The 25,605-nt window shown below is 27.0% G+C and overlaps 1 protein-coding gene across 1 annotated transcript in view; it reads left to right on the top strand.

The window, feature by feature from the left end:
• LOC142320203 (TBC1 domain family member 19) overlaps nt 1–12,075 on the top strand; it is a 42,256-nt gene extending 30,181 nt beyond the window's left edge. The window contains exons 11-13 of the mRNA XM_075357888.1: nt 1,617–1,818; nt 5,306–5,492; nt 11,355–12,075. Of these exons, the coding sequence (XP_075214003.1) occupies nt 1,617–1,818; nt 5,306–5,492; nt 11,355–11,423 (458 nt within the window). The 3' untranslated portion in view covers nt 11,424–12,075. The remainder of the gene's footprint in view (nt 1–1,616; nt 1,819–5,305; nt 5,493–11,354) is intronic.
• Nucleotides 12,076–25,605: the final 13,530 nt, after the last annotated feature.

Raw genomic sequence — 25,605 nt, 5'->3', positions numbered from 1 at the left:
TGTATTAAATAAAAAATTGGCTGTCAAGTACTCTTTATTGATTAGTTAAAAAATTTTACAAGCATTTGAAATTTAATTATAAAGTTAATAAATTCTTGGAAAGATCTGACTTGAAGTACTACTATATATTTCACAGTGAAATATAACTTTTGTTAAGGTCACTGATAACAGTGTTTAGATCAGGATATCAGGGTTTAGGTTTAGTATAATAGTGTTTAGGTCAGTGTAACCAGTATATCATATTTCTTAATCATGGCAGCTACTTTAAAGTTTTTAGGAATGATTTCATTTTTTGTATTTAGGGCTAGATATTATTATTTATGTTTTATGAAAAGTTACCTTTTCTTTCTTAAAAAGTTAATGAAAATAAAATAATACTAAATTAAGCCCACATTATTCATAAAAAGTGAATAACTCCATTACATTGACACAATCACATTTACAAACATAATACAAAAAAAAAATTAACTTATGATATTTCTATAATAATTAAATGAATACTATTCTACTCACTGTATCTAAAAAAATAGTTACATCTCAACTTTAGAGTATGATTATATGTTATGTAACATATAAAAATGTTAACCATGACATTAATGCCATTACACATGACATTACATTACACATGACATAAATGACATTTATGCACATTAAGGCCATAAACTAAAATGGCTTGAATGAAATGAAATTATGAATGTTGTAAACTAATGTTTTAAACATAAAACAGTTAGGAGTATGTAGTAATACTGGTTTATAAATAATTTCTGAAGAATTGAAGATTTACTAATAAGGAAGAACTCTGGTATTAATTATTCGGTTATTGGTTATTGTTTTGGCATTTGGTATTATTTAATCAATTTACTAAGTATAGAAGGATTTTTTAATTAAGTACCACCTGGTTATCAATCTATTGGGTTTTGGTGGTTGAGGATACCGACATGCCAGAATTTCAGAATCTAACTTATCTGTTAATTAACAATCGATGATTAACATCAGTGGATATGTAGCAATATATCAGCCCAGTCAATCAATTTTTCTTGCATGAATGGTTCTGCTACCAAAATGTAGAATTCAATACACCAAAATATTAATTATTGATAGTTCAGTATATTTGAAATATCAACAGTTTCTTTGAAAGTCATTAAACAATAATGGTTAAAGCATACTACTTGACCACTCACTAAATAAGTTTCAAACTTATTAAAAAAATATGTCATTGTTAAATTTGTCTAGTTTTAGTTTAAATCGAATTTTATCATGTTTAGTACCAAGATTACTATTTTATTTTATTATTATTTTTTAATTAATTATAAACTGATCTAAAACATTGAATTATATTATTCAGACTTGTTTTATACTTATTATTGAATTTATACTTATTTTTGAAAATTAAAAAAATAACAAACGTTAATGTAGTATTAATTAGTTTCTATGTTGAGTACTGCTTACCTTTCTTAGCTTCATTCATTTATTTCAATACAATAAGAGACTAATAAGGAATAAAAAAATGAATCTAAGAAAGGTAAGCAGTACTCAGAAAGTATAGTGATCTTAGCAGAAAAGATAGTAGTAATTACCATTTTTTTACAATTTTATTATTTTAATTACTTTTCTAGCAACACCATTTTGTTACTTATATGATGATCCAGTTGCATTATATATGACTGTGAGGGCATTCTACATGCGTTATTGGTTTCGCTTACATGAAGTTAGTTCCCATCAACAAGGAATTCTCTCATTATGTCTTCTTTTTGAACGGTTACTACAGCGTCATGAACCAGACTTGTGGCTTCATTTTAAATTTATTAATATACAGCCGTAAGTAAAATATAAATTAATTATGATATTTTGTTTGCTTTAATACTTCTTTTTAATATAACTGTTTTAAAATTTGTCAATCCATTTATGTTTAATGCAGAAGTTTCTTTCAGGTATTTCTTATTTCATCAGTTTTTGTTGTGTAAATACCATTCTAATTTGAATACATGAGGCATTCTACTTTTGCATGGTAGAGACAACTAGTGTTTTGAAAACGTTTACCAAGAAATTTTTCTATCCATTTAATTTTTACAAAATTTTAATTATTCAGTTTCCTCTATGTACATTAAGGTGCATATTATTTTCAGTGTAATTTTCAATATTATTCTGATGTTTCAGTATTGTTTAAAGTAACACTAATATAGTAATACTGTTTAAAGTATCAAACATGCAAGGAGCATATTCCTGATGGAATTGATTTTATAATACTTAAAAAAAAAAAAAAAAAAATATTGATTTATACTTCTTAAAATATAATTCCAGTATTTAGTCTTTTACTTCATCTCTAGTGGAGTTTGGTTGAATGGATTACAATTTAGTCAGTGGATATTCTTCTTGATTGCACATAACTTCAAGATTGAGTCAAGTAATTCCTTAATCTTTGTGTTAAGTCATACAATATGATGATGATATATACTACTCCCATTTGCATTATGCCATAACAAGTACATACTGTGATGTGCTATCTTATGTAATGATATGACATAATGACATATGACATAGAGCATGCTGTCTCTATTTCATTAATATTAAGTAAAATTGTTTGAACTAAATTCAGTATTGTAGAGGAAAAATTACTGAATATTTGTGTGTCACACACACAAAAATGAATATTTGTTTGTGCTGGTATATTCATACCAGCTCTCATCATCATTGCTTTCATTGTTCTCTTTGCTTATTTTATTTATTTTTTAGTTGATGTGATGCTTATTATGTTTGTGAAAATTAATTGTACTATTAGTTAACATTTTTTTTTAGTGAACTAATTTTTTACTTTCTTGTATGAAGTAAAGGAAGTAATTATGATCATGAAAAATTTTGGTTTTCAGATTTCAACAGAAATGTCCATTTTGACTAGTTTCTGTGTGACATCTGTACGTATGCATGCACATATCTCACGTAACTCAAAAATGATTAGCTGTAGGATATTGAAATTTTGGATTTAGGACTGTTGTAACATCTAATTGTGCACCTTCCCTTTTGATTGCAATTGACTGAACTAAAATGTCCAAAAAAGTAAAAAATCCCCAAAAAATTGAATTTGACTTTTTTGAAAGTAAAAAAATTGACTTTTTCTTAACTGCAGTAATCAGCCGTCATTGAGAGCTTTTCAACGATATATCATAAGGGATACTTATTTTGCATTGGTTCCAGAGATACAGCCAAATAAAATTTTAATTAATGAAATATTTGAGAAGGCACATCGGTTTGAATCAGACTTCATCTCCTTTTTCTTAATTTTTTTTTTTAACTTTTTCTTTTTTTAATTTAAATTATATTGATTTATTAATAATTATTAACCGGTAATTGTAAAAAAAATTTACAATAACCAGTAATTCCATAATAACAATAAAAAAAAATATGAAAAATATCAGAAGTTATTAGTGAAATAAAATTTTATGTACTTTTAAAAATGTGTATATGCAATTTAATAGGCATTATTACGTATGTGTATATGTAATAGATATGGTGAAACATCTGATTATTTAATATTAATTGAAAATTATAATTTAGAATTGTATTATTTTTGGATTTCCTAGTTTAATTTTATTTAATTATTCTGGTAATTTTATCTACATTAAAGTTAACTACAGAGTGGCTGAAAAATAGAGCCTCACATAAAAATATAGACCAAAAAATATATCTATATATATCTAAAATAATAAAAGCTATATATATCTAAAATATATAAAAAATATATCCAATAATATAGATATAGAGATAAAATAGACTGAGACAGACATGCTCTTCTTCTTTAATCTTTAATAAATTGCAAGACATTTTTATCTTTTAGTTCATTACTCCTCTGATATTGTCGGTCAATATTTTCCCTAAGTTGGAGTTGATCATCATTTCATTTACTTGTTTTTTCTTGCCAATCATTTAATCGCTCTTTGGTTTGATATAGTTCTCTAGTTTCAGCAATTGTGTAACTGTCCACTGTATTAAGGAATTGGAGGATCATATCTCACTTTCAAATGAAGTTCAGCAAAAAATGTGTATATGTAATTTAATAGATGTACAAGGAAGTCATGTGGTGTCCACATCAGTTTTTTAAAAATTATAAATGCAGGGCTTTTATATAATTGAAGATGAAAACTGGATTTACAGTACCACCTGACTCTTTACAGATGGAGAACCTTTTTTCATCAAATACAGCTATTTCAAGATAAAAAACAATGTAGAGTTCAGGAACATGTTCTTTGATATTAATAGTATCCCATGAGAATTTATTGTTTAGAGCTGGACAAATAAGGAAATTGATTTAAAGCTGCTGTGGATTGTGGGTTACAAAAACTTGTTAAGTAGTGTAACAACTGTGTGATCCAACATGACTGGGGGGCACACTTCCCGTTTTGTGCAGCAGTTTATAGAATCTAAAATCATGGTTAAAGTACTTTCCTGTAATCATTGGCTTTGATCACCTTTGAATTATTTTTGTCCCTAAAGATGAAATCAAAGTTAAGTGTATAAAAACTTAAAACTGTTTTAGCAAAAATTCAAAGAAGCATTTATCAGGGGAGTTACAATCCAATTAGTTACAAAGCATTGGTGTTGGTCTACTGCCTTATAAAACAACTATTTCATGATAACAAAAAACGTTTTTAGTATCCTTCCATGAGTTACTTGCAATATGTTTTTTTTTAAAACGAGTTATTCTAGCTGTTTGTTTTGTTTTTGTAAAATCAAAGGCGTAGTACATCTCAAATGTCCAAATTTTATTTATCACTTGAGTTATGTGTGAATATTTCAGTGATAAGATTAAATAACCTTGTTTTTTTGTAGATTTATATTAATATATATAATGATTATTTATTATATATTTATATTTGATTATTATTTATAATGATTATTAAGAAAAATTTTTTCAACAAATTGAAAAAAAATTATTGTTATTATAACAATTTGTTGAATAAGAGCAATATCCAATTGTTTTGTGACTTTAAATTTTGTTCTGCAGTTTATGTTATTTTATTTAATGTTATTTTCTCATGATGTTCTATTTTCAGAATGAAAATTGTAACAAAAATAAATTACCAAATTTATATTAATGTATTACTTTTTGTTTGTTTGTTCATAAACATTTACATAGTATAGTTTTTTGTTGGCTGCTTTTTATTAAATTCTGTTGTATATTTTCTGATCTCATTTCCATATATTTTAATGTTAAAAAATAAACTGTGTATATCATAAAATATTGTAAAATGTGCTGTTGTTTTTTTTTTTAACAAAATGTATTTTGATAAAAATGTTATATTATTTTCAGAGTACGAATTGTTTTTAAATGGTTAATGCGGTGTTTTAGTGGCTATCTTCAGCCAGAACAGTTACTGTTTTTATGGGATGTTATTGTAGCTTATGATTCTTTGGAAGTAGTAGCTCTTCTAGCTGTCTGTATTCTTAGTTTCCGTAAAAACAATCTTTTTCAGGTGGACAACATGCAGGGAGTTGAGGTGAGAATTTATTCTATATTTTTATCTATATGTATTGTGTAAGTTAAGTTAATTAACATTATTGATGAGTGGGTTGAAATGTTGAATTAACTTTTTATTGATTGATTTTAGATTTATTGAGGAGCCTAAGGTTTTGAATGGGGCCTGCAGAATTTGAGCGTTCATTGGTCTATATGGATTTACATTGTACTTGCTCTATAATCTTATTCAGAATTTTTAATAACTGACAATTAAAATTTCTAAATTATGATTGATAGTTTTTATTTAATTTCTTGTTATTGTTGATTTGGCTAGAGAAATGTTCACACTACATGGTGTAACTTTCTTTTTATTTTCTTATCTGTTTGTTTTATGTGATTTTTTTTGTACTATCATAATAATGTTAAGGTAATAATGAAATAGTCCATAATTCAGTGTAATGAATTCCATAATTCGGTGTTGTACATTCAATAGAAGTTGCTTGTTCTCATGGTATTATGTTTATCCATTTTTGCAGAAAGTAACAAATTTTAATTTAAAAAAAAGATATTTAATCAAGTTTTAAAACTTCTTAAGAGAAAATTCATGATAAAAATTTTGTTATTGTACCTTATGAAAGTAGGTGATTTTTTTGTTGAAAAGAAAAGAAATAAAGGTTTTATTTTTCTATTCAGATAAATATTACTGTAAAATGTCAGAAACATTTGTGATGTAGGATTTTCATTAAAAGAGGGTTAAATGATAGATGCAGTTTATTATATTACAAACATAATTAAGATTTATAATCTATCTATGAGGTTGTAGTTATTTTTTACTTCTTTTCTTTCTATAGTATTGGATTGGATTGATTGCAGGATATTATATATATATGAAAGGATACATATAAATGAAATTTTTATTATTTTTCAAGGGAGGATCAGCAGATAACTTTTTGATAAGTTGTACATTTTGGACACTGTTGTATTATATTTAATAATGTAAAAAAAAACATAATTTTTGCTTAGTGAAATTTTTTGAATATGACCCACATGTATAAATATTGCAGTAAGCAAAATGTATGCAGTCTTTTTATTATTATGTTTTATGACTACATAGGATCGGATACTTTAGTCAGTCCATTACACGTCTCTTTGATGGGAGTGATTGGGCCTTGTGGTCCTCCTAGTACTTTTTCTTATGTTTCAATCTTTGTGTCCTTTCTAATGTTGAAAATTTTCATGTTGTGAGTTTTTTCTTGTGAGTGTAAAGCGAGTGTTTTTGTTCTTGATTTTCTTGTTTAATTTTATCTTATCTATGGTGTCTTCTGGGCCAATTTCCTCAGATCCTATCTTATTACTCTGATCCATCTGCATCCTGTCTTAGTGTTTTTTGAGATTGTACTGTACTAGCTGTTCCAGAAGTCTTGGACCTTGAATTCTTATCATGTGCCCAAAGAATCCTAGTCTCCTTTTACGCATGGTATCAGTGATGGGTTCTAACTTTTTATACACAATTTTGTTGGGGACTACCCACCACTGCTCGTCTTTCTGGTACTTTTTATTGATGCAGATTGTTCCAGTTCTTCTTTTGATTTTCTGGAGTCAGTCTGTCTTTGATTGTTCATTCAGATGGAAGAGTGTTTCTGCTGCATAAGTGGCTTCTAATTTTATAACTGTGTTGTAGTGTATTATTTTTGCATTTATTGATAGGCATTTTTTATTGTAAGTGTACAAGGTTAATTTTTCAACTACAGCTAGTTTGTTCTTTTTATTTTGATCAATGTTTTTTATTTAGGTTGATTGTTATTATTTCTCTAAGATATTTAAATTAGGTTACTATTTTGATTTTATTACCGTTTATGTTTACTTCTTTTTATTGTGTTGGTTTTAGGGGCTAATTTATATTTAGGCCAATTTTATTTAAACTGTTTTGAAGATCTAATATCTGTGATATAGCTTTGTCAATGTCGTTTGATAGCAGTGCCAAGTCGTCAGTGAAACCAAGACAGTTTATTTTGATTTTTCAGCTTATTTTTACTTTTTGAGGGAATTTTTTGAGCCATTCCCTCGTTATCATTTCTAGAGCGCAGTTGAATAGTAGCGGTGAGAGCCTGTAGCCTTAGTGCAGTCCTGTTTTGATCTCAAATGGTTCCAAGAACTCGCCTCTGAATTTTACCTTCAACTTAAGTGGTTATGAGGGTCAGTTTTATTATGTTTATTAATTTGGTGTGTAGTCCGAGGTGTCTTAGAATTTCTAGTAGGGATTCTTTATGGATGCAGTCATAAGCGTTTTTGAAATCTACAAATGTTATCACCATGTCTCTGTTTCTTTTCCTGTTGTAATCGATTATTAGCTTGAGAATCATTATCTGTTTTGGCAGTTACTCCAGGGTCTGAAACCTTCCTAGTGTTCTCTTAGTTCTTTGATTTTAGAAAAGCTAAGAAAATACTTTGCTATTTTACTAGTTCTTTCTTGAGTGTGAACCAATCCTGTTTAGGATGATTCTTTATATCATGCAGCCTTTATTATATCATGATCTATTAAAAAATGTGGTTGGAAATATCTTTGTCATTTTGGTATCTAATTATTTATTAAGAATTGAACAACTAATTTATTTTAAACATAATTATTCAACAACTGTTGTTTAAACAACATTATGCTTATATTATTGTTTAAAATTAAGTTAATTTTTTTTTATTGATTTATAAAAGTTTTGCTTCGTTAACTATTTTATCGTTGACTTTTTGACTTTTTTTTAGTAAGTTACAATCCTGAGATTTTTCTTTGGTTAAAACTAATTACATCAGTTCTTTGTAGGAGTTGGAATGTGCAGTAATATAAATGAAAACCAAATTTTTATAGGTATTCCTTCCAATTTTCTCTAAAATTAAATAAACTAGTCTTCAGAAATGTCAAAATAGCAATATTGTTTTATTTTAAATCCATATAAATCTTTTTTAAGATCTTGTAACAGAATGATCATATCTATAATTTTATGAAGAATTAAACATAAATGATTGCCATCATGTTATAATGTTATATGGCTTGAAACATTCCCTTTGCATCATTTTCAGGTACATTCTCTTAACAAGAAGAAAATTTTTAAATGTTTTTCTTTCTTCATATTACTTTCATGTATTGGGAAGTTCTTGAGAGCTCACTTTTTCTTTTTAGATAGTCCATAATTTTTAGTCTTTTCTAGCCTTTTGATTTTGCAGTTGCTACTGTTCTTTGTAGCACTGTTTTCCTCTCATGATATGACCCAACTCATTAGCTTTCCTATTCTGAATTATTCTGATTAAGCTTATTAACTCTCCTCATTAAATATATATTTTTCTCTCTATCCTTTATTGTTCTGCAATCTCCTTTATGCCCTCATTTAAAATGATTCCACTTTTTTCTTTACATCCATGTTTCATATCCATGCAGAAGTATGTTTCAAATGTAATAAGTTAGAAAAAGTTTCCTTTAGTGTAGTTTTTTTATCTTACTGTATAATAAATTTTTATTGAATTCTTCTTTAACGATTGCTGTTGTAGTTTTTATTTCATTTTCACTTTAACAAACTTCTGTTAACATCATGCCTGCCTTAGTATGATTTTATTTGATAAAATCTTCTTTCTTTTGAGTAGATATTCATTTGCTTATTGTTCTTAGTTTCATTAATTTTTTCTGATTCAGATGCAGTTCTTTAATTATTCTTCCAGTCTGATTAATTAAATAATAATATATATTAATTATTTCCAGTCTACATTTTGGATTTTTAATATTTCTATTAGTTTTTTCCATTTTTTCCATTTATATACTTACTTCTGCATATCTCTTCATATGACTTGTAACTAGCAGTTATAAATTTGACTGTGTTTGTTATGTTTCTCCCTTCCTAAATCCATACTGTTGTCTGAAATTTGCTCCTTTTTTAATTTAGTCTCATTTTTAGAATTTTCAGAAGAATCTTTGCTTAATACAAAACTAAAATAATTTTCCCATAATCTTAACTTTTTATTGCACTGTGGTTTTTGGGGACTGGAATCATTGTTTTAACAAACTCTTCTGGCGACATCCCATATTATAGATGATATTACATAATTTCATCACCTTCTTTAATCTTCATTAAGACTAATATGGGCAGCTCATCTATTCCTACAGCTTTTCCTTTATATTTCTTACCGATTGTATAATTTTCAATTATAGAATTGTTGCTTTTACTTAATCATTATCCATTTCATCCTAATCTTTTAAGCAAATCATTTTGGGTTTCTAGTATAGTTCCTCCAGACTCTAGGACTGATACGTTTTCTTCATATAGTCTTACTCTTACCTTTTAAGTAAGACTTCCTGTTTGTATAGCACTGCCATTTCTGTTGGCAATTTCTTTTGTATCTTTCTCTACTTATTGCATGTTACTGTTTTTTTCCTTTCTTTACATTAATTCATACTGTCATTTATTTTCAAAATCCTTTATAATTTTTCTGCAAGCCATTTCTTCTTTGCCCTTTGTGGTACTTTCCTTAATTAATAATTTAATTTTCTGTATTTCTGTATTTTCCATAGTTTCTGTATTTCTTTTTATTATAAAGCCAAGTGTATGTTGTTTTTTTGTTGACATCTATTCACCCAATTCATTTGTGTTGTTTTATATTGTATTTCTCCCCTTCAGTACTTTATTTAATATCTCTGCTATTGCTGTTTTCCAATTGTTATTTTTTTCCTGATTTATTTATTTTTCTGCTTTTCTGCCTTTGTAATTTTATTACTGATTTTTTTTTTTAATTAGTTGTAGAATAAGTGAGGCTAATAATTATGTAAATAATTATGCTAATATTTAGTTACATACATAACTAAATAATATGTCTAGCCTTATATACGTACACAATAGTACTGCATCACTTGCAGTTTCTGTTTTAACAACCTATAAAGCAATCTTGCTGAACAGATTAGACATAAAATGTCACGGTGGAGTTATTCTGTGCTGCTGCTTTTTACACAAAACTATTTTATTTTTTATTATTTTTTTTATCCAAAATTATAGTATCTTAATTTTTAATCCTTAAACTATTCCTTTAAGTCTCTTTTAATGGGTATTGTTTTTATCATGCATTCGACATATTTTATCTCATAGTTTGTTAATGCCTTTAGGGTATATTGTTATTTTCATGAACTGATATGTCCTTTTATAAATTAAAAGATTTAGTCCATGCAGACTGCTCCATAAAATTCAGTTTGACAACTAATAAAAAGATAACATTTGTAATTCGGGGTTGTTACTTCTTTTTTGTTGTGTTCATTACAGGTTGAATCTATGTTTTTATGAGTTTGTATATAATTATTTATTTCTTATTTGTGTGCAAGCGTACGCATATGTATGTATATTTAAGTGTGTGTGTATATGTGTGCACATGTGCATGTGAATATATGCTGTGCATGTGTGAGTAATACCTACAAAATGCAAAATAACAGGAAAGAGTGATACTGCTGCCATGAAATAAAAATATTGTTTTTGATTGCCAATAAAGTGATCCAAACTTTGCTACAAAAATAGAAGCTAAAGTCAGTTTTATGATATGGATGATCATTATTTTGATGTAATGATTTGCTGTACTATTCTCTGTTAGGCTTTCATACTTAGTTTACTTATTTAAGTTTTACTTATGATCTTGTATAAGTAGCCCAATAAAGAAAGAAGTTTTGAAATTAATAGTTTTAACTACTGTAATTGTAAATAAAAACTGGGATATTAATTTCTGGTCATACCTGATTTTCAGTGGATGAAGTAAAATTCTATCACGTCTAGATTATCCTATTAGTAGAATTATATGGTTCCTACTCTAATTTAATGTTAATAAACATATCTGTATTTTATTATTTTTATTCAGTTTTTAATATAAGGTGTTTGTTTTTCAGGCAGTTTTAGCTGATCTTTATTCAATACAAGTGATGTCTTTGCTGCAAGTTGCTCTTATGCCAGAATAAAATTTACAAGTACAATAATGAGAATTTAAAAAAGAAATTTTATTTTTTTTAATTTTTTTTAATTTTTATTTTATGGGTTTTATAAAAAACAATTGACCTTTTAGCTATCCTATTTATTGATAAAATATTTAATATTGTGATTTAGATTTAGATTTTTGGGTACCTATGCTTGCTTGTTGTTACTATGTTGATGTAAAATCTATTTGCTACATATGTATTTTATAATTTTGCTTAGCAATGTTTTTCTACAATTCTCATTTAATAGATGTTTAAATGAAATGAAAACATTTTAAAATATCTTCATAGACTGCTGTTGAGTGAAAATATGTGTAATGTTAATTTTTGAAGATCAGGGGAAAAATTGAAGTCTACATCTTGAAAGTTATCTGTATCAAAAGAATACTCACGTAACTATCATTTGTGCATAGAAATATTAATAACATTTCTTTTTCAATAACTAAATCATAAATTAAAAATTAATGTAAATGGAGAATATTATCAGTGCAAGTTGGAAAATGTGTATATTAAATTCTTCTAATAGGAGTTTTTTTAATTAATATATAATTAATAGTTAAATATTAATCTATAATAAAATAAATTTTACATGTACTATGGGAAATATTGATTGTGTCTTTAAAATTAATTGTTTGTTCATAAGCAAATTAACAGTTAAAAAAAATGTTTTTTTTGTGTGTAAATTATCGTCTTTTGGCTTCTTATTTATTTTAATATGACTCATCTACCTTACGTCTAGTTTTTGGTTATATTTTGTTACATTCATTGATGGTTGTTTATTAATTGTTACTGTCTTAAATTGTATTTTTTTATTTGTGTTTTTTTAAATTAATTTTTACTAATAAATAGTTTTAAGATATAAAAAGTGAAGTTATACATTTAATCTTATATCCATCATTCTGTGAATTATAACTATGTACAGGGATTTATTTTTTGTGAGTTTCCCTCACTACAGTTGAAAGCTACCCTGTCACTATATTCTCTAGAGGCTATATTCTTTAGAAAGCTTACGCCTTCTAAATTTAGCAGTTACGTTACAGCCTTAGGCTGGAAATTTCTGAGATTGTATTGTTAATGTATATGTTTCAGATCATGGAAATTTACATTACATTTTGCCTTTTTTTTTGTTTTAAAATTTTCTTTGAGTGATTCATATCCGTTTATATTTAACTAAAGGTTTATTTATTTTTTATTTAGATTTTTTTGCTTGCCAAAGTGAGCTTTTTCAGTTATTTCACAGTATAAAGGTAGAAAGTATTATAAAATATATTTTATTACTTGAATTTACCAGAGGAATTTATTTTATTGTAGGTTTATCTCACGTTTTCTACCTATGAGTAGAGCAGGTTTTATCAGTGAGAAGTGGTATATAATTAGATTTAAAAAAAATAAAATAATTTGCTGCTATCTTAATAACTCACTAACAATGATGTAATAATATGCAGAACAAAATTAAGAGAAATATCTGATAGGTAAACTATTTGCTTTTTCTGTTTTGGTAAGTAATTATTTTTTAATATTAAAATGAGGTTACTATGATTTTATCCTTGAGAGAAGCTGTTTATTTCCTAGAGTGCTTATCATGAAACTTTTCTTCAACAAATAGTTTATTCTGTTATTCAAAGGCATACACAGGGTAGTGCACTGAAATGATAAATGATATTGTTTAATTATTTTTTATTATGTCACAATTGTAGCAAATTAGTAATATTAACCGCTATATGAAGACAGAATTAGTGAAAGTACTTACTTTTTTTAAAGTAGTAGAGTTTTTATAATTCATTTTTTTAGTTTCCTGTAAAATTTCTTAATTAGCATGTATTTTTCTTGTGTAATGTTTTTTTTTTTTTTTAAGTTTTAGCATGTAATGTTTATTTCCTCTTTCTATTATGATTTGAATGAAATTAATTTGAATTTTTATGAGAATTTACTTTTAAAAAATACATATATATATATATATACATGACAAATATGTCACTTCTTAGTACTAGTTACCCTGAAACTTGGATAAGAAATGTACTATAAATCAATTTGGCTCACAACTGACTTGAAGACAGTATTATCGATAAAATGACATGAATTGAGAATATAATTCCCTTTTATGATGTTTTACTGGTAAAAATATTTTTTTTACAAAAAATGTTAATATGAAAACATGATTTTTTTGTGAGGGATAATTTATTGGTTGAATCATTGACTTTATCTGTTCATAGTTTTTGCTTGTTATATAAATGTAATATTCATAATTTTATAATAAAAATTCAACAGTTTGCAGCCTATATATTAATCACCTTTTCAGCCTGTATTTCTTATATATATATATATATATTAATATTACTAAAGATGGATGAAGCAGGAGCGATATAAAATGCCGAATAGCACCGACAAAATGAGCCTTCGGTCAGAAATATAATTTGTTTACATTAAACTTAACTTAAATGTCAGGAAAAGATTGTTGAAAGTATATGTTTGGAGCATTGCTTTATATGGAAGTGAAACTTGGACGATTAGAGTACCTGAGAAGAAAAGATAGAAGCTTTTGAAATGTGGTGCTATAGGAGAATGTTAAAAATCAGATGGGTGGATAAAGTGACAAGTGAAGAGGTGTTGCGGCAAATAGATGAAGAAAGAAACATTTGGAAAAATATAGCTAAAAGAAGGGACAGACTTATAGGCCACATATTAAGGCATCCTGGAATAGTCGCTTTAATACTGGAGGGACAGGTAGAAGGAAAAAAATGTGTAGGCAGGCAACGTTTGGAATATATAAAACAAATTGTTAGGGATGTAGGATGTAGGGGGTATACTGAAATGAAACGACTCGCACTAGATAGGAAATCTTGGAGAGCTGTATCAAACCAGTCAAATGACTGAAGACAAAAAAAAATATTACAATATTTATTATATTTTCATTTTGGTGTGTTTTTTAATGTCTTCCATCATGGGCGTTAACATAAAAAATAATTCTCTTGATTAATTAGGTTATAACATCAGTATTTCCCAAACTTCAAAATTGTCATCACTAATTAAATCATTGACCAGCTTGGTGAAGGATATGTGGTGATGTCATTGAATCTTCCATATGAATTTGATTTTAGCTTGATCCTGCAAACGCTTGAAATATTTAATAAATTTGATATAATTTTTTAATTAAATCTGACATTTTCTCAGGTCAAATTTCAGTGGGTAAGTAGTTAATATGATCCATGATTTGTTATTATGACATTGCTTTATTTCTCTTATGACTGTGATAGATGTAAAGTACATGAGATACAAGCAGCATCAATCAGGGCTGCTTTCTCTAAGAGTAATGATGTTCAATATACAACTAGTTCCTTTGGTGAATGGAAGGATGGTGATTCTTGGGTTGAATATTACTCCCGTTTTGGTGGGTTTTGCTAGCTTGTGTTTCAGTATGTTTATCTCAATGAAGAAAAAGGTAAAAAACACCTCTTCATTCTTCTCTTTCCATATTAAGCCTGGCTTGGGATGCTTGATATTCTTAAAGATGGCTTTCTTATTTTTGAAAGTGACTTGTGACTCATATGAGGTCAACTTATGTAACAGTTGTGTTAATATCAAGGCACTTGCTTATGGGTTATATGCAAACGCCAACAGCATGTATGCAGGATAATTGCTCCCAATGGTTTATTAGTATCAAAACTAGTGTTTATTAATTGTGGGTTAGGCCACTGATATTTTTTCTTCTTCCTGAGTCATTTCAGCATTTGTCAAACCATCATGCTGTAAATGAATGTGTGTATATGCCTTACCCTAGATTCTTCTGTGATATAAGATTTAAATACATTTGCAAGTGAAGGTATTGTTTATATTTGGATTTCAAACATAAACAATATTTGGTGTTCAAAACTGATCATTCCTGAGTTTAGGCAAGAAACTGTCTACATTTAAAATCTTAGTATTCTTATAAAATGATATACTTAAAATATTTTTGAATTAAAAGTATATTTTTCTTTTATAAAGTGCTAAGATTTTTTTTGCTGAATAATTTATTCATTAAAAATGGGGAAAACATTTTTTTTTGCAATATCATATAATGTACTTCTATTTTGACTGGATGTTATTTTATAAACCACTGATATATACTTACACATTTTTTTTCTTAATTCACTGATGCAGTGTTAGATTATATTATAAATCATTTTTTTTTCTATTTCTAACAGCATTATTATTGAGAAACAAAATATTCACATTACAGTGTATGTATTCATGTTGAGGGATATTAAAATATTTTTAAGTATCTTATTAGCTTTAAACAGTATTTTTATTTTCAAATTTGTGGATTCATGTTACGTCTGTACTATTAAACATTTATGAATCTTTTTAATGACAAAATTTACTATCGCAAATTTAATAACAAAATTGAACTTCAAAATATGAAAAAATAATTAAATTATTCTCATTTGTGTTAATATTGAGATTATTTGAGTCCTTTTAGATTTTAATTTTTTGTTTAGAACTTATTCTTCAATTGGCAATTTTTGTATAAATGTAAATTTTATGTTAATAATTTTATTATAGTAAACTTAAAAATTAAAAAGTCTGCTATTCATAAAATTTCATTTTGCATTCATTTGTGTTCATTGAACACAGAATTATAAAATATGTACTATAAAATTATTTAAAAATTTTGTTTAATATGTGTGAGTATATTTGTGGATAAAAGCTGATTTGTACAAAAGCGGTCATTACTGATTAGTTTATATCAAGTTAAATAAGGAAGGGGGTCATAAATGTATGTTTGTGAACTTAATGAGGCAGAAATGGAACCGGGGTGGTTTAGCAGCATGCGCTGTTTGCTGATATTGTTCCCCACTCTATTACAGGAAGGGAGAAGTTGGGAAAGGTATAGGGTGGGGAGAAATTGAATTGATTCTTCCTGGTGGTGATGCTCCTGTACTCTACAAACAGTGTTGTCATGAATAGAGAATCTTCTAAATTTAACTTTTCTATTTATGAAAATTATTTATTTTCAAGTCAATTATGTTTGTTACAAAAAATAATAATTGTTAAATTATTACTTTTTCAAATTATGACAATATGTAAGAAATTATCTATTTATCAGTAGTTTGTGTGTGTTTGTGTGTGTATGTGTGTATGTGTGTGTGTGTGTACAATGTATTCTATATGTGTATATTGATATATTTTTATAACGTGTATGTTATAAATATATGTAGATAAATATAAATTTCTGGTAATTTTCAACAGTTTAAAAAATATATATTTAGTATTTATCATGATAATTCTCCACATTTACAATTTGACTTGCAGCCCATTTTATCATTTTATGTATATGTATGTAAAACAATTTTTTTCTATTATAAAACAATTAGGTCATGTAAATAAAATACATATACCAGTTTTCATCAAATTGTTTTTATTAAAGAAGTTTACATTTTTTGAGTATATATGTGTATACATATAATTACTCTATATTATATTATATATATATATATATATATATATATATATTAATTTTACTATATTTTTAATATTGTATATATTAAGTTTAATAAGTTAAAAAATCTATTACCAGCTTATAAAAAAAATTATTTTTATAAATTTTTGTTTTTCTACTTTAACTTATTTTTATCCCATATTACTCGTATAATTTTTATAAATTATTTCAACATATATCTTTAATATATGTTACTTTGATACAGTTACAAAGTCACTTGTAGCATTGCATTGTACAACCCATTTTTTTTGGTGGGAAATTATAATGTATCGGGGGAAATTTTAGTTTCATTGTGTACATTTCTTTTTAATGTTGCCTACTCCCTTTGGGGAATGTTATGTCTCTATAAATTTAATATAAAATTATTTAACAGTAATGTGCTGACCTATTACACAGTATGCAAGTAAGTGCATGTATTATATTATTAATTAAATAAATGAATTTTCATCATAAATGCTAGAAAATAGTGATTTAAATTTTATAAAAATTATGAATTAGACTGTATTCTTATTTAATAATTAATAAGTAATTTTGTAATTTTGTTTTTATTTGCAGTTTTTTTGTACATGGTTAAAAATCCTATATGTTAACATGATATATTTGCCAGTTAAAATAATTTTCATTAATTTTGCATCATTATAAGAAAATATCCATCAGCTTTTATTAATTAACAGGTACTTTTTTATATGTTTTCAGTGAATTTTTTTAATATTTAGTATTATATAAAAATTATTGAAAATTATTTATTTATACTAAAAAAACCCTGTAAATTTACTTTTATTTGCATTTGGTTATAAATTTAAAAAAAAATTAATAATTTTTAAGTTATTTTTTCCTGCATTCAAGTAAAATGTTTCAAATTGTTTATTTTCTCAGAAAAGGATAAAATAAATTCTCTTAGAATTAGTAAAAATAGTTTAATCCAATTTTTGTGTTATTTCTTTCATAGTTTTAGCGATAAGTGTTATCTTAGTTCTGATATTGTTTTAACTGAGTACATTGTTTTAATGCAATGTATGTTAATGTATGTGTGATCTTGTGAAAGTTATTTTTTCAAGTTTTTCTGGAAACTACTTGAATAGTATCTTTTTAAAGATATTCTTTATGGATTATTATAATAATCTTCATTCATCAGTATTAATTAGAGATTCATAAATAATTAATGATTATTATGTCATAAAGTTAATGATCTATACTATAGATCTGAATATAATATTGATTTAATTATTTACATATGTTAACTATTTTTTCCAAATAAAAAAAAAAAATTATATATTTTTTGTTTTGTAATCTGTCACATTTAATGATATTGAAAAATCTCTTATTTGTGAATTTTTAACATTTTTTCACTTATGATTGAATTAGAAATGATTAAGTTTACAATATAACTTTTTTCTTATTAAAATATGTAATAAAAAATGTTTTAAATGTTCCTTTTTTCCTCCAGTTTTGAATTATTTCTGGTTCTATCGTATATAATTCAAACAAATTTCTTGATTATCTTTGCAACAAAGATTAAACAATTTATTAAATTGAATCTGATATGTATTAAAAAAAATTAATTAATTAATAAAAAATTACAGCAAAGGTTTAAGTGGCTGATATTATTCATTAATTATTGTTTTGTTATTTAAATATCACTAGTACTATTAATTATTATTAACTAGTCATTATTATAAATAACAAATCATCATAAACTATTCTAGAATTTCTATTTATTTGTTCATAGTCTACTAAAAGCTTGAAAATTTAGAAAATAATTTAATGAAAATCTACAATAATAATACATAAAATAAAAATAAAAATTAACAACTTTATAAATTAACAATAGTTTTAAAATTAAACCCACATTTATTTTATCAAAATGTGAAACCAATGTGTTATTAAATGAGTTATTTATTTTACCTTTTTGAGTGAAATAATGTTGGATTTTAGTATTTCAGCTATATGAAAAGTATAGTCGCGTGTTTGTGGTTTGTCTCTTTAAACTACTTCCTGACTGCTGGTCCTCAGCCGTATTTATACTTCCTGGCCTACAGAACCAGTACCCAACTCCATCCTTTTAATTGTTAAAGAGTAATAATTTTCATTGTCCATGCCCTTACATTTTTCTATAAGTTCGTTATCTGGTCCGGTAACCCTTCTAGTCAAACAACAGCTTTTGGAGGTGCCATTGTGCGCATTACAAAGACAAACACATAAAGAAAAGCGATAAAATACCAGGGTTATTTAAGTTTATAATGATTTATTTTCTTCAAGTTTAAATTATTCATTGTTTTTTGTTTTTTTTTAATTAAGAATTGTTAAACAGACCTGTTACTATAAGAAAAGAATCCTTTTAGTTCCTTCTAGATTCTTTTCATTATTATTTTACACTTCTTAATTGGAAGAAATTGTTACCCTGGTCCATTGTACTGGTCCTATTACAGTATAATTAAAGATTCATATTATTCCTCTGTACTGAGTCACTGGGTGAGTCAAAAATATGGAAACTCCTCAAAAACTTTAAAATTGTTCCAGATAGAATACACTTTCAGTATAAGGTATCTGTCAACTACTTTACCTTTTAATGAGAAATAGAATTTCAACCTCTTCTTGGGGGATAGCTTAGGGGGTTGTAACTCACCTTTATAAATTGGTAACACCCTTTGTGTAATAATCATTTCAAAGCACTTTTTAAGATAAAAAAGTGTGGTATAAATAAAATGTTTGTACGATGTGGTGGGATAAAGTTTGGATTTTGAAAATTACTAAATTTAATGAGTTTAAATGATAAAATTAAATAAAAAGAAATTAAACTAAATTAAATTAAAACTAAAATTAAAAATTAAAATTTATTTTAAAAGGTAAATATAAATTTAAAAAAATGATAAATTATTTTTAATTTATTGATGGAAATTTAAACAATGAAATATGAGGTTTTGCTTCTTGATCGTATCATTCAAAACATTGTTGGCCTCAACTTCTAAAACATTTGGTTTTAAGAACATGATAAAAAACAGAAGACCCAGCGAGATTACCCAACTTGTCGCCATTGGATTACTTTCTATAGGGTCACTTAAAAATTATTATCATAATAAATCCCAAGATATTGATGATTTACAAAATAGAATTTGAGAATCAGCACAAAATATTACTAGGGAATCATTGAATAATGCAGTATCATCCTTTTACAACTGACTGGCACATTGTCAAACAACAGAAGGAGGAAATTTTGAACATTTATTAAAATGAAATGTAAATAAATAAGCAAATGTTATGCTTAATAAATAATATTTTTTTAAAAATAAATTTAATATCCATTTAATATAATAACCATTTAATCAAATTTTTATAAATTTATTTATTTGCGATAACAGTTCCTTAAATTATCAGTTTATTTTTTTTTCAAAATACAAACTCTATCCCGTCACTATTTTGGGTACAGACATAGTACCAACTCTTTATTCATACCATTTTTCTTGTCTGAAAGACACCTTTAGAATGATTTATCACACAAAAGGTTGTACCACTTAAAATATTTGAGTTACAACCCCTGGGCCACCCTCCAAGAAGGAGTTGAAATTCTATTTCTTATCAAAAGGTAAAGTAGTTGACCAATACCTTTTCCTGAAAGTTACAGTATTCTATCTGGTTAGTTTGTTGTTAATGGTTTTAAAGTTGTTGAGGAGTTTCCATACTTTTGACTCGCTCTGTATATATTATAGATTCTATTAATATAATTTAACAGTACAGAGGAATAATATGAATCTTTAAAAAGATTAATTTCAGTAAAATAATAATAATAATATATATATATATATATATATATATATATATATATATATGTAAAATATTTGAAAATTCAAATAATTCATTAACATATTGAGAAATGTGTTAATAAATTTTAATATTATATGATATATAAACCACTAAAACATAGTAATTAGATAAGTTAAACTTACCATATTAATTTCCAATAATTGCTTTTAATGCGATGCCGCATCTTCATTTGGTATTGAATTTTAGAACTAAAAATGTGGTTCATATTATAAATAAATAAATAAAGGATATATATCCTTTAAGTGTTAGGTCTTTATTTTTTATTGTTAAAAGAATTTCTCTACCTACACTTTATAAAGAAGAAAAAAAACTCATAATGTTGTTTAAACATGAAATGAAAAAGGCAGTTTTATCAGCTTCATTGGAAAAGAAAATTAAAATCTATAAAACATAATAATAAAAAACTGAGTTTTTGCCATCATATCACATTTAATCATTGATTATTTAATCTATTGTTCTACTTATCTCTTAAATATGTTTCTATGTCTGTATTAGAATTTTAAAATTTGAGACAAAATATAAATAATTTTAAGTTATTATTTGAAGATTTTGTTAAGAAATTTAATAGATATTAGCAGCTGTAATTATTTTATATTTTTAGATTGATTTTGTTTTTTAATAATGATTTATTTAATTAATTGTTAAAATGTTTAAGAAAAATTGAAATGTGGTATATTGGAACTTGATACCCGGATGTGCCTGAAAGACGAGTTTGACTCAGCTGCATGGGGAACTGCCTTTCTACATGCGCTAAGAGGTAAAAATATTTTTAGAATATGATTTTTAAATGCTAAAAAATGTGAGCAAGCAAATTATTCATATGTAATTTAAGTTTTTAATTTTTTGATCTATGCTTGTTAATGATGAATGACTTTGAATGAAATGATTATTCTTAATATGGCCACACACTTTAAAATAACTATAGATGTTTATTTCTCCTGTCAAAATATTTTTGACTGTGCACTTATATTGAAAACTAACAATAAAAATTATCAGGGTTATGTAATTAGGATTTGCTTAAGGATTTTTTTTTGGTTATGTAATGTTGTTACAATGTTATTACAGCTGAAGTTTTTGCTGATGTTTTTTTTCTGAAATGAAAATTATACACTTCTTATTTAACATTGGACGCAAGAAAGAAAGAGCAAAACAGGATTCCATAATATGCCCACATTTTGAAGGTGAAACAAGATATTTTAATATATGTGGATTTTTATCTGTTGTAAAATATAACAATTTACAATTACTATTAGGTTCAAAAATTTAATATTATTCTAGAAGTTTGCAACACCCAGTATTCACTAGTTCACTTGAGTGAGATTTCTGTTCTTTGATTTCAAAGTATTAATTAATTAACAGCACATTACAATTCTTTATTCTAAACTTCAAAATTTGACTAGAATAATAAATTACATTTTGCTTGTACCTTCTCAAACAGAATACTTGTCATTAGTTTAGTGTAAATTAAAATCTGTTGAAATATTACAGTTCATGTTTATTACAGGTACAGGTTCACCACAGATAAAATAAAGCTGCTATAGTCAGCTAAACCTTGTGAAAATATTATCCCCACTCCATCAGAATTAGCAATCTTACCTCTTTCACACACTTTGGAACCCAAAGTATTTTTTGATACCAGTACTCATTTACACAGTGATTCATTGATATAAATTTATTGTTTGAGAACAAAAGAAGTTATACAATATCGTAAAAATAAATGACATAATTTTCAACACAAGTACAAGCTGATTCACAATTTAAATAATTCTTTTTCAACTTTAAACAATAACTATCATATCAAATACACACCAATTTAAGGCAAAACAAAACAAATGATAACTGATTTATATGGGTACAGATTACAAGATCCATTTTCTTTATGGCATTTAAAATTCTCAGTACAAAAGCTGCTTACTTGAGTAATCATCTCATCTATTGCTTAAACACAATATCTCATTCTCTGTCTGTCTGTAATATATGTATTCAATATAAATAAAATTTAACCCACCAAAACACAGTAAACAGATAAATTAAAATTACCAAATTAATACCATTAATCAATTTCTGCAGGATACCACATCTTTAGTTGGTATTCAATTGTATAATTTATTATACAAAATCAATAGGTTTTAAAAATTTTAAATTAATAAATTGCCACAATTGTTTCTGTTTATAATCTGGAAGTTTGCTATGGACAAACAGGCAACTCCACTGCCCAGTACTGGAATGATGCAATACAAATATTGCACATAAAATATATTAAATTATCTAATATTAAAATATTTAAAAGAATATAAAACAGTAAAAATTTCAGCAATTTCTAAATTTTTAAAAAACAATTGATTTTGTGTAATTGAATACAAACTGAAGATGCGGGATCCTGTGAAATTGATTTTTGATATTAACTAGGCAAGTTTACTTTCTGTTTACTGTGTTTTGGTGATTTAAGTTTCAAATGAAACTTTGTGTTGAATTAGTTTAGTACAGTGGAGAAAATGTATTTGTTTTATAAATGATAGGAAACTTATATAAATAATATATTTATGAATTTTCAATCAATATAACTCATTATCATATTATTTGACTTTAAGAAAGCACCTAACGCTTTTGATATTGTGCTGACAAAATTTGGCTTTTGGCATTTGTAACACCTAGTACTACTTCAGCTGTTTATTTGTAACAATTATAAATTTAAAATATAAATGCAGTTATTTATAAAATAATAAATAATTATTGAAATAATGAAACATACTTAAAAAATAATGGTTTTATACAGAAATTATAAAATATGTTCATAACAAATAGTAAAACCTAATAGAATAAATAAAAAATAAACATGATTTCTTGAAGTATGTTTGTTTCTTTATTCTCTCTCTCTCTCTCTCTCTCTGGCAATAACATATATATGCCCAATTAAAACTACCTATTCTTAGTTTTTATGATTAGAATTGCATTTTGTAGCGCTTGAAAAAATTTTTGAAGTCTGGCCAGGAGTTGAACCTAGAACCTTCTGGATGAAAGGTAAAACATCTTTGTCTTTCATTACTAAGTGTTTTTTGTGATAGCATCTAACACTGAGGTTGTTGAGTAATTTTATTATTCTAATTTTTATTAGAACAACTTGTTTTATAAAATGATTAAAGTGGGTATACTTATTACATTTAATTTACAGAATTTTTTTAATTTTTGAACGTTTATTGCTTAAGAACTATGTGGTATAAAAATATGAGCTGTTACTAAGCTCATGTAGAGGTAGTGAAATTTTAATTAAACTAATAGATTTTTTTTGTTAAGAGGTGGAGGAACCCCATTTACAGGCGCCAAGACAGTGTCAGACTCAGGCTCACTAACAGGTTCTGCAATATGTTATTAAGTGCGGTATGTGTTCCTGTGCACTACCAACTAAATCTCCACTCCTGGCTAACCATCCCTCCTGGAAACCGCTTATGTGGTGTTACTTTAGGAAGGGGGAATTGCCCACACACACAATTGGTCACTGCAAGCACAACAGGGAACAGCCAAACAAACATGCACTCACCTCAAAATGAAACACAAAAGTCACACACGTACAACAAATAAAGCCAAAATGATAAACAGCCATGCACACAAACACCAAATATGCCAAAAGATCAAGGAACAACCAAAACACACACACACACACACACACATACTTATCAGAGAGATAAAACTCACGAAATGCAATAAAGCTATAAGAAACACCCAACAATACTGTCAAAATACAGTACTTATCAAACAGAAACTATCTCTCTTCAATGTAACAGCGAGAGACATCACTGGGCACCACAACCAGAGTGCCCATGGCTTGTCACACCAAGATGAACTCCAGATGCTCAGGACAACCCCCCCAAGGCGCTCAGCTGCGAGCCTGTCAGAGTCGACATCCTATGACGTTTCCTTCTCTTACAAGACACCTCTGCAACATATAGTTTCGCCATCACCTTCTTAGTGAAATCTTCCACAGCTCTCTAGCTCTCCTCACCTTCCAACAGGTCCCTTGAGTTTCATTCAGCAATCCTGCGTGAAACGCTGGCACTAGAAATCTATGTGCTTTGGGAAAATGTCCAAGTAGTCCAAATTAAACGTATAGAAATATGATCTATAGGCTCCATAGCCCGCTAGGAACTGTGTAAGACTGTATCCCAGCAAGCCATGCACCCTCTCACACCACCCTTTCAAATCACCAATGAGGTGATGTGTCCACCAACCCTTCACACTTTGGTCTCATCTCTCCTGCCACAATTCCATGAGCTCACCTCTTATTGTCCTAATTAAAAATTTCCTGACTAAAGGCTTCAAATCCCCCAACTCGCTTATTCTCTTCCGTTGCAGCAATACCAAGTCTATTGGTGTACATCCGACCAGCAGTTTCATTGCTGCTAACGATACCGTTCTATATGCTGATATAGCCTGCAAGCAGCACCTCCTGTGGAGGGACTTCAGTTTCCCACTGTATTTAAAGTATCTAGCTACTTCCGACCACAATTCAGCTCCATACAGGAGAGAGGAATAAGCGATTCCGACCAGCAACCTCCTTCTCTGTTGCTGAGGTCCACCTATATTTGGCAGAAGGCCCGCAATCAGCCACAGCACTTTATCAGCCTTATCACTTGCCTCAATGGCATGAACTCCAAAACTGAGTTATAAATGAAATTTTATCCCTAAAATATTGCTCTATTTGTCTACTTTGAAGGTTTCTTAATTAATGCAGAGAGGTGTAAGTTGTAAAGGTCAGAAAAGAAAAAAAATTGTATCAAACTAAATAGTGAATAAAGAAAAAAATTCTTCTTTTTTCAGTTCCTCAGAAGCTTTGTGCACAGCTGAGAAAAATGAACCTATTGAAGTTTG

This window comes from Lycorma delicatula, chromosome 2 (genome assembly GCF_047948215.1).
Source record: "Lycorma delicatula isolate Av1 chromosome 2, ASM4794821v1, whole genome shotgun sequence".
Classification (NCBI taxonomy): Eukaryota; Metazoa; Arthropoda; class Insecta; order Hemiptera; family Fulgoridae; genus Lycorma; species Lycorma delicatula.
Note: the sequence above shows the minus strand (reverse complement) of the source record. Positions and strands in the feature narration are given on the sequence as shown.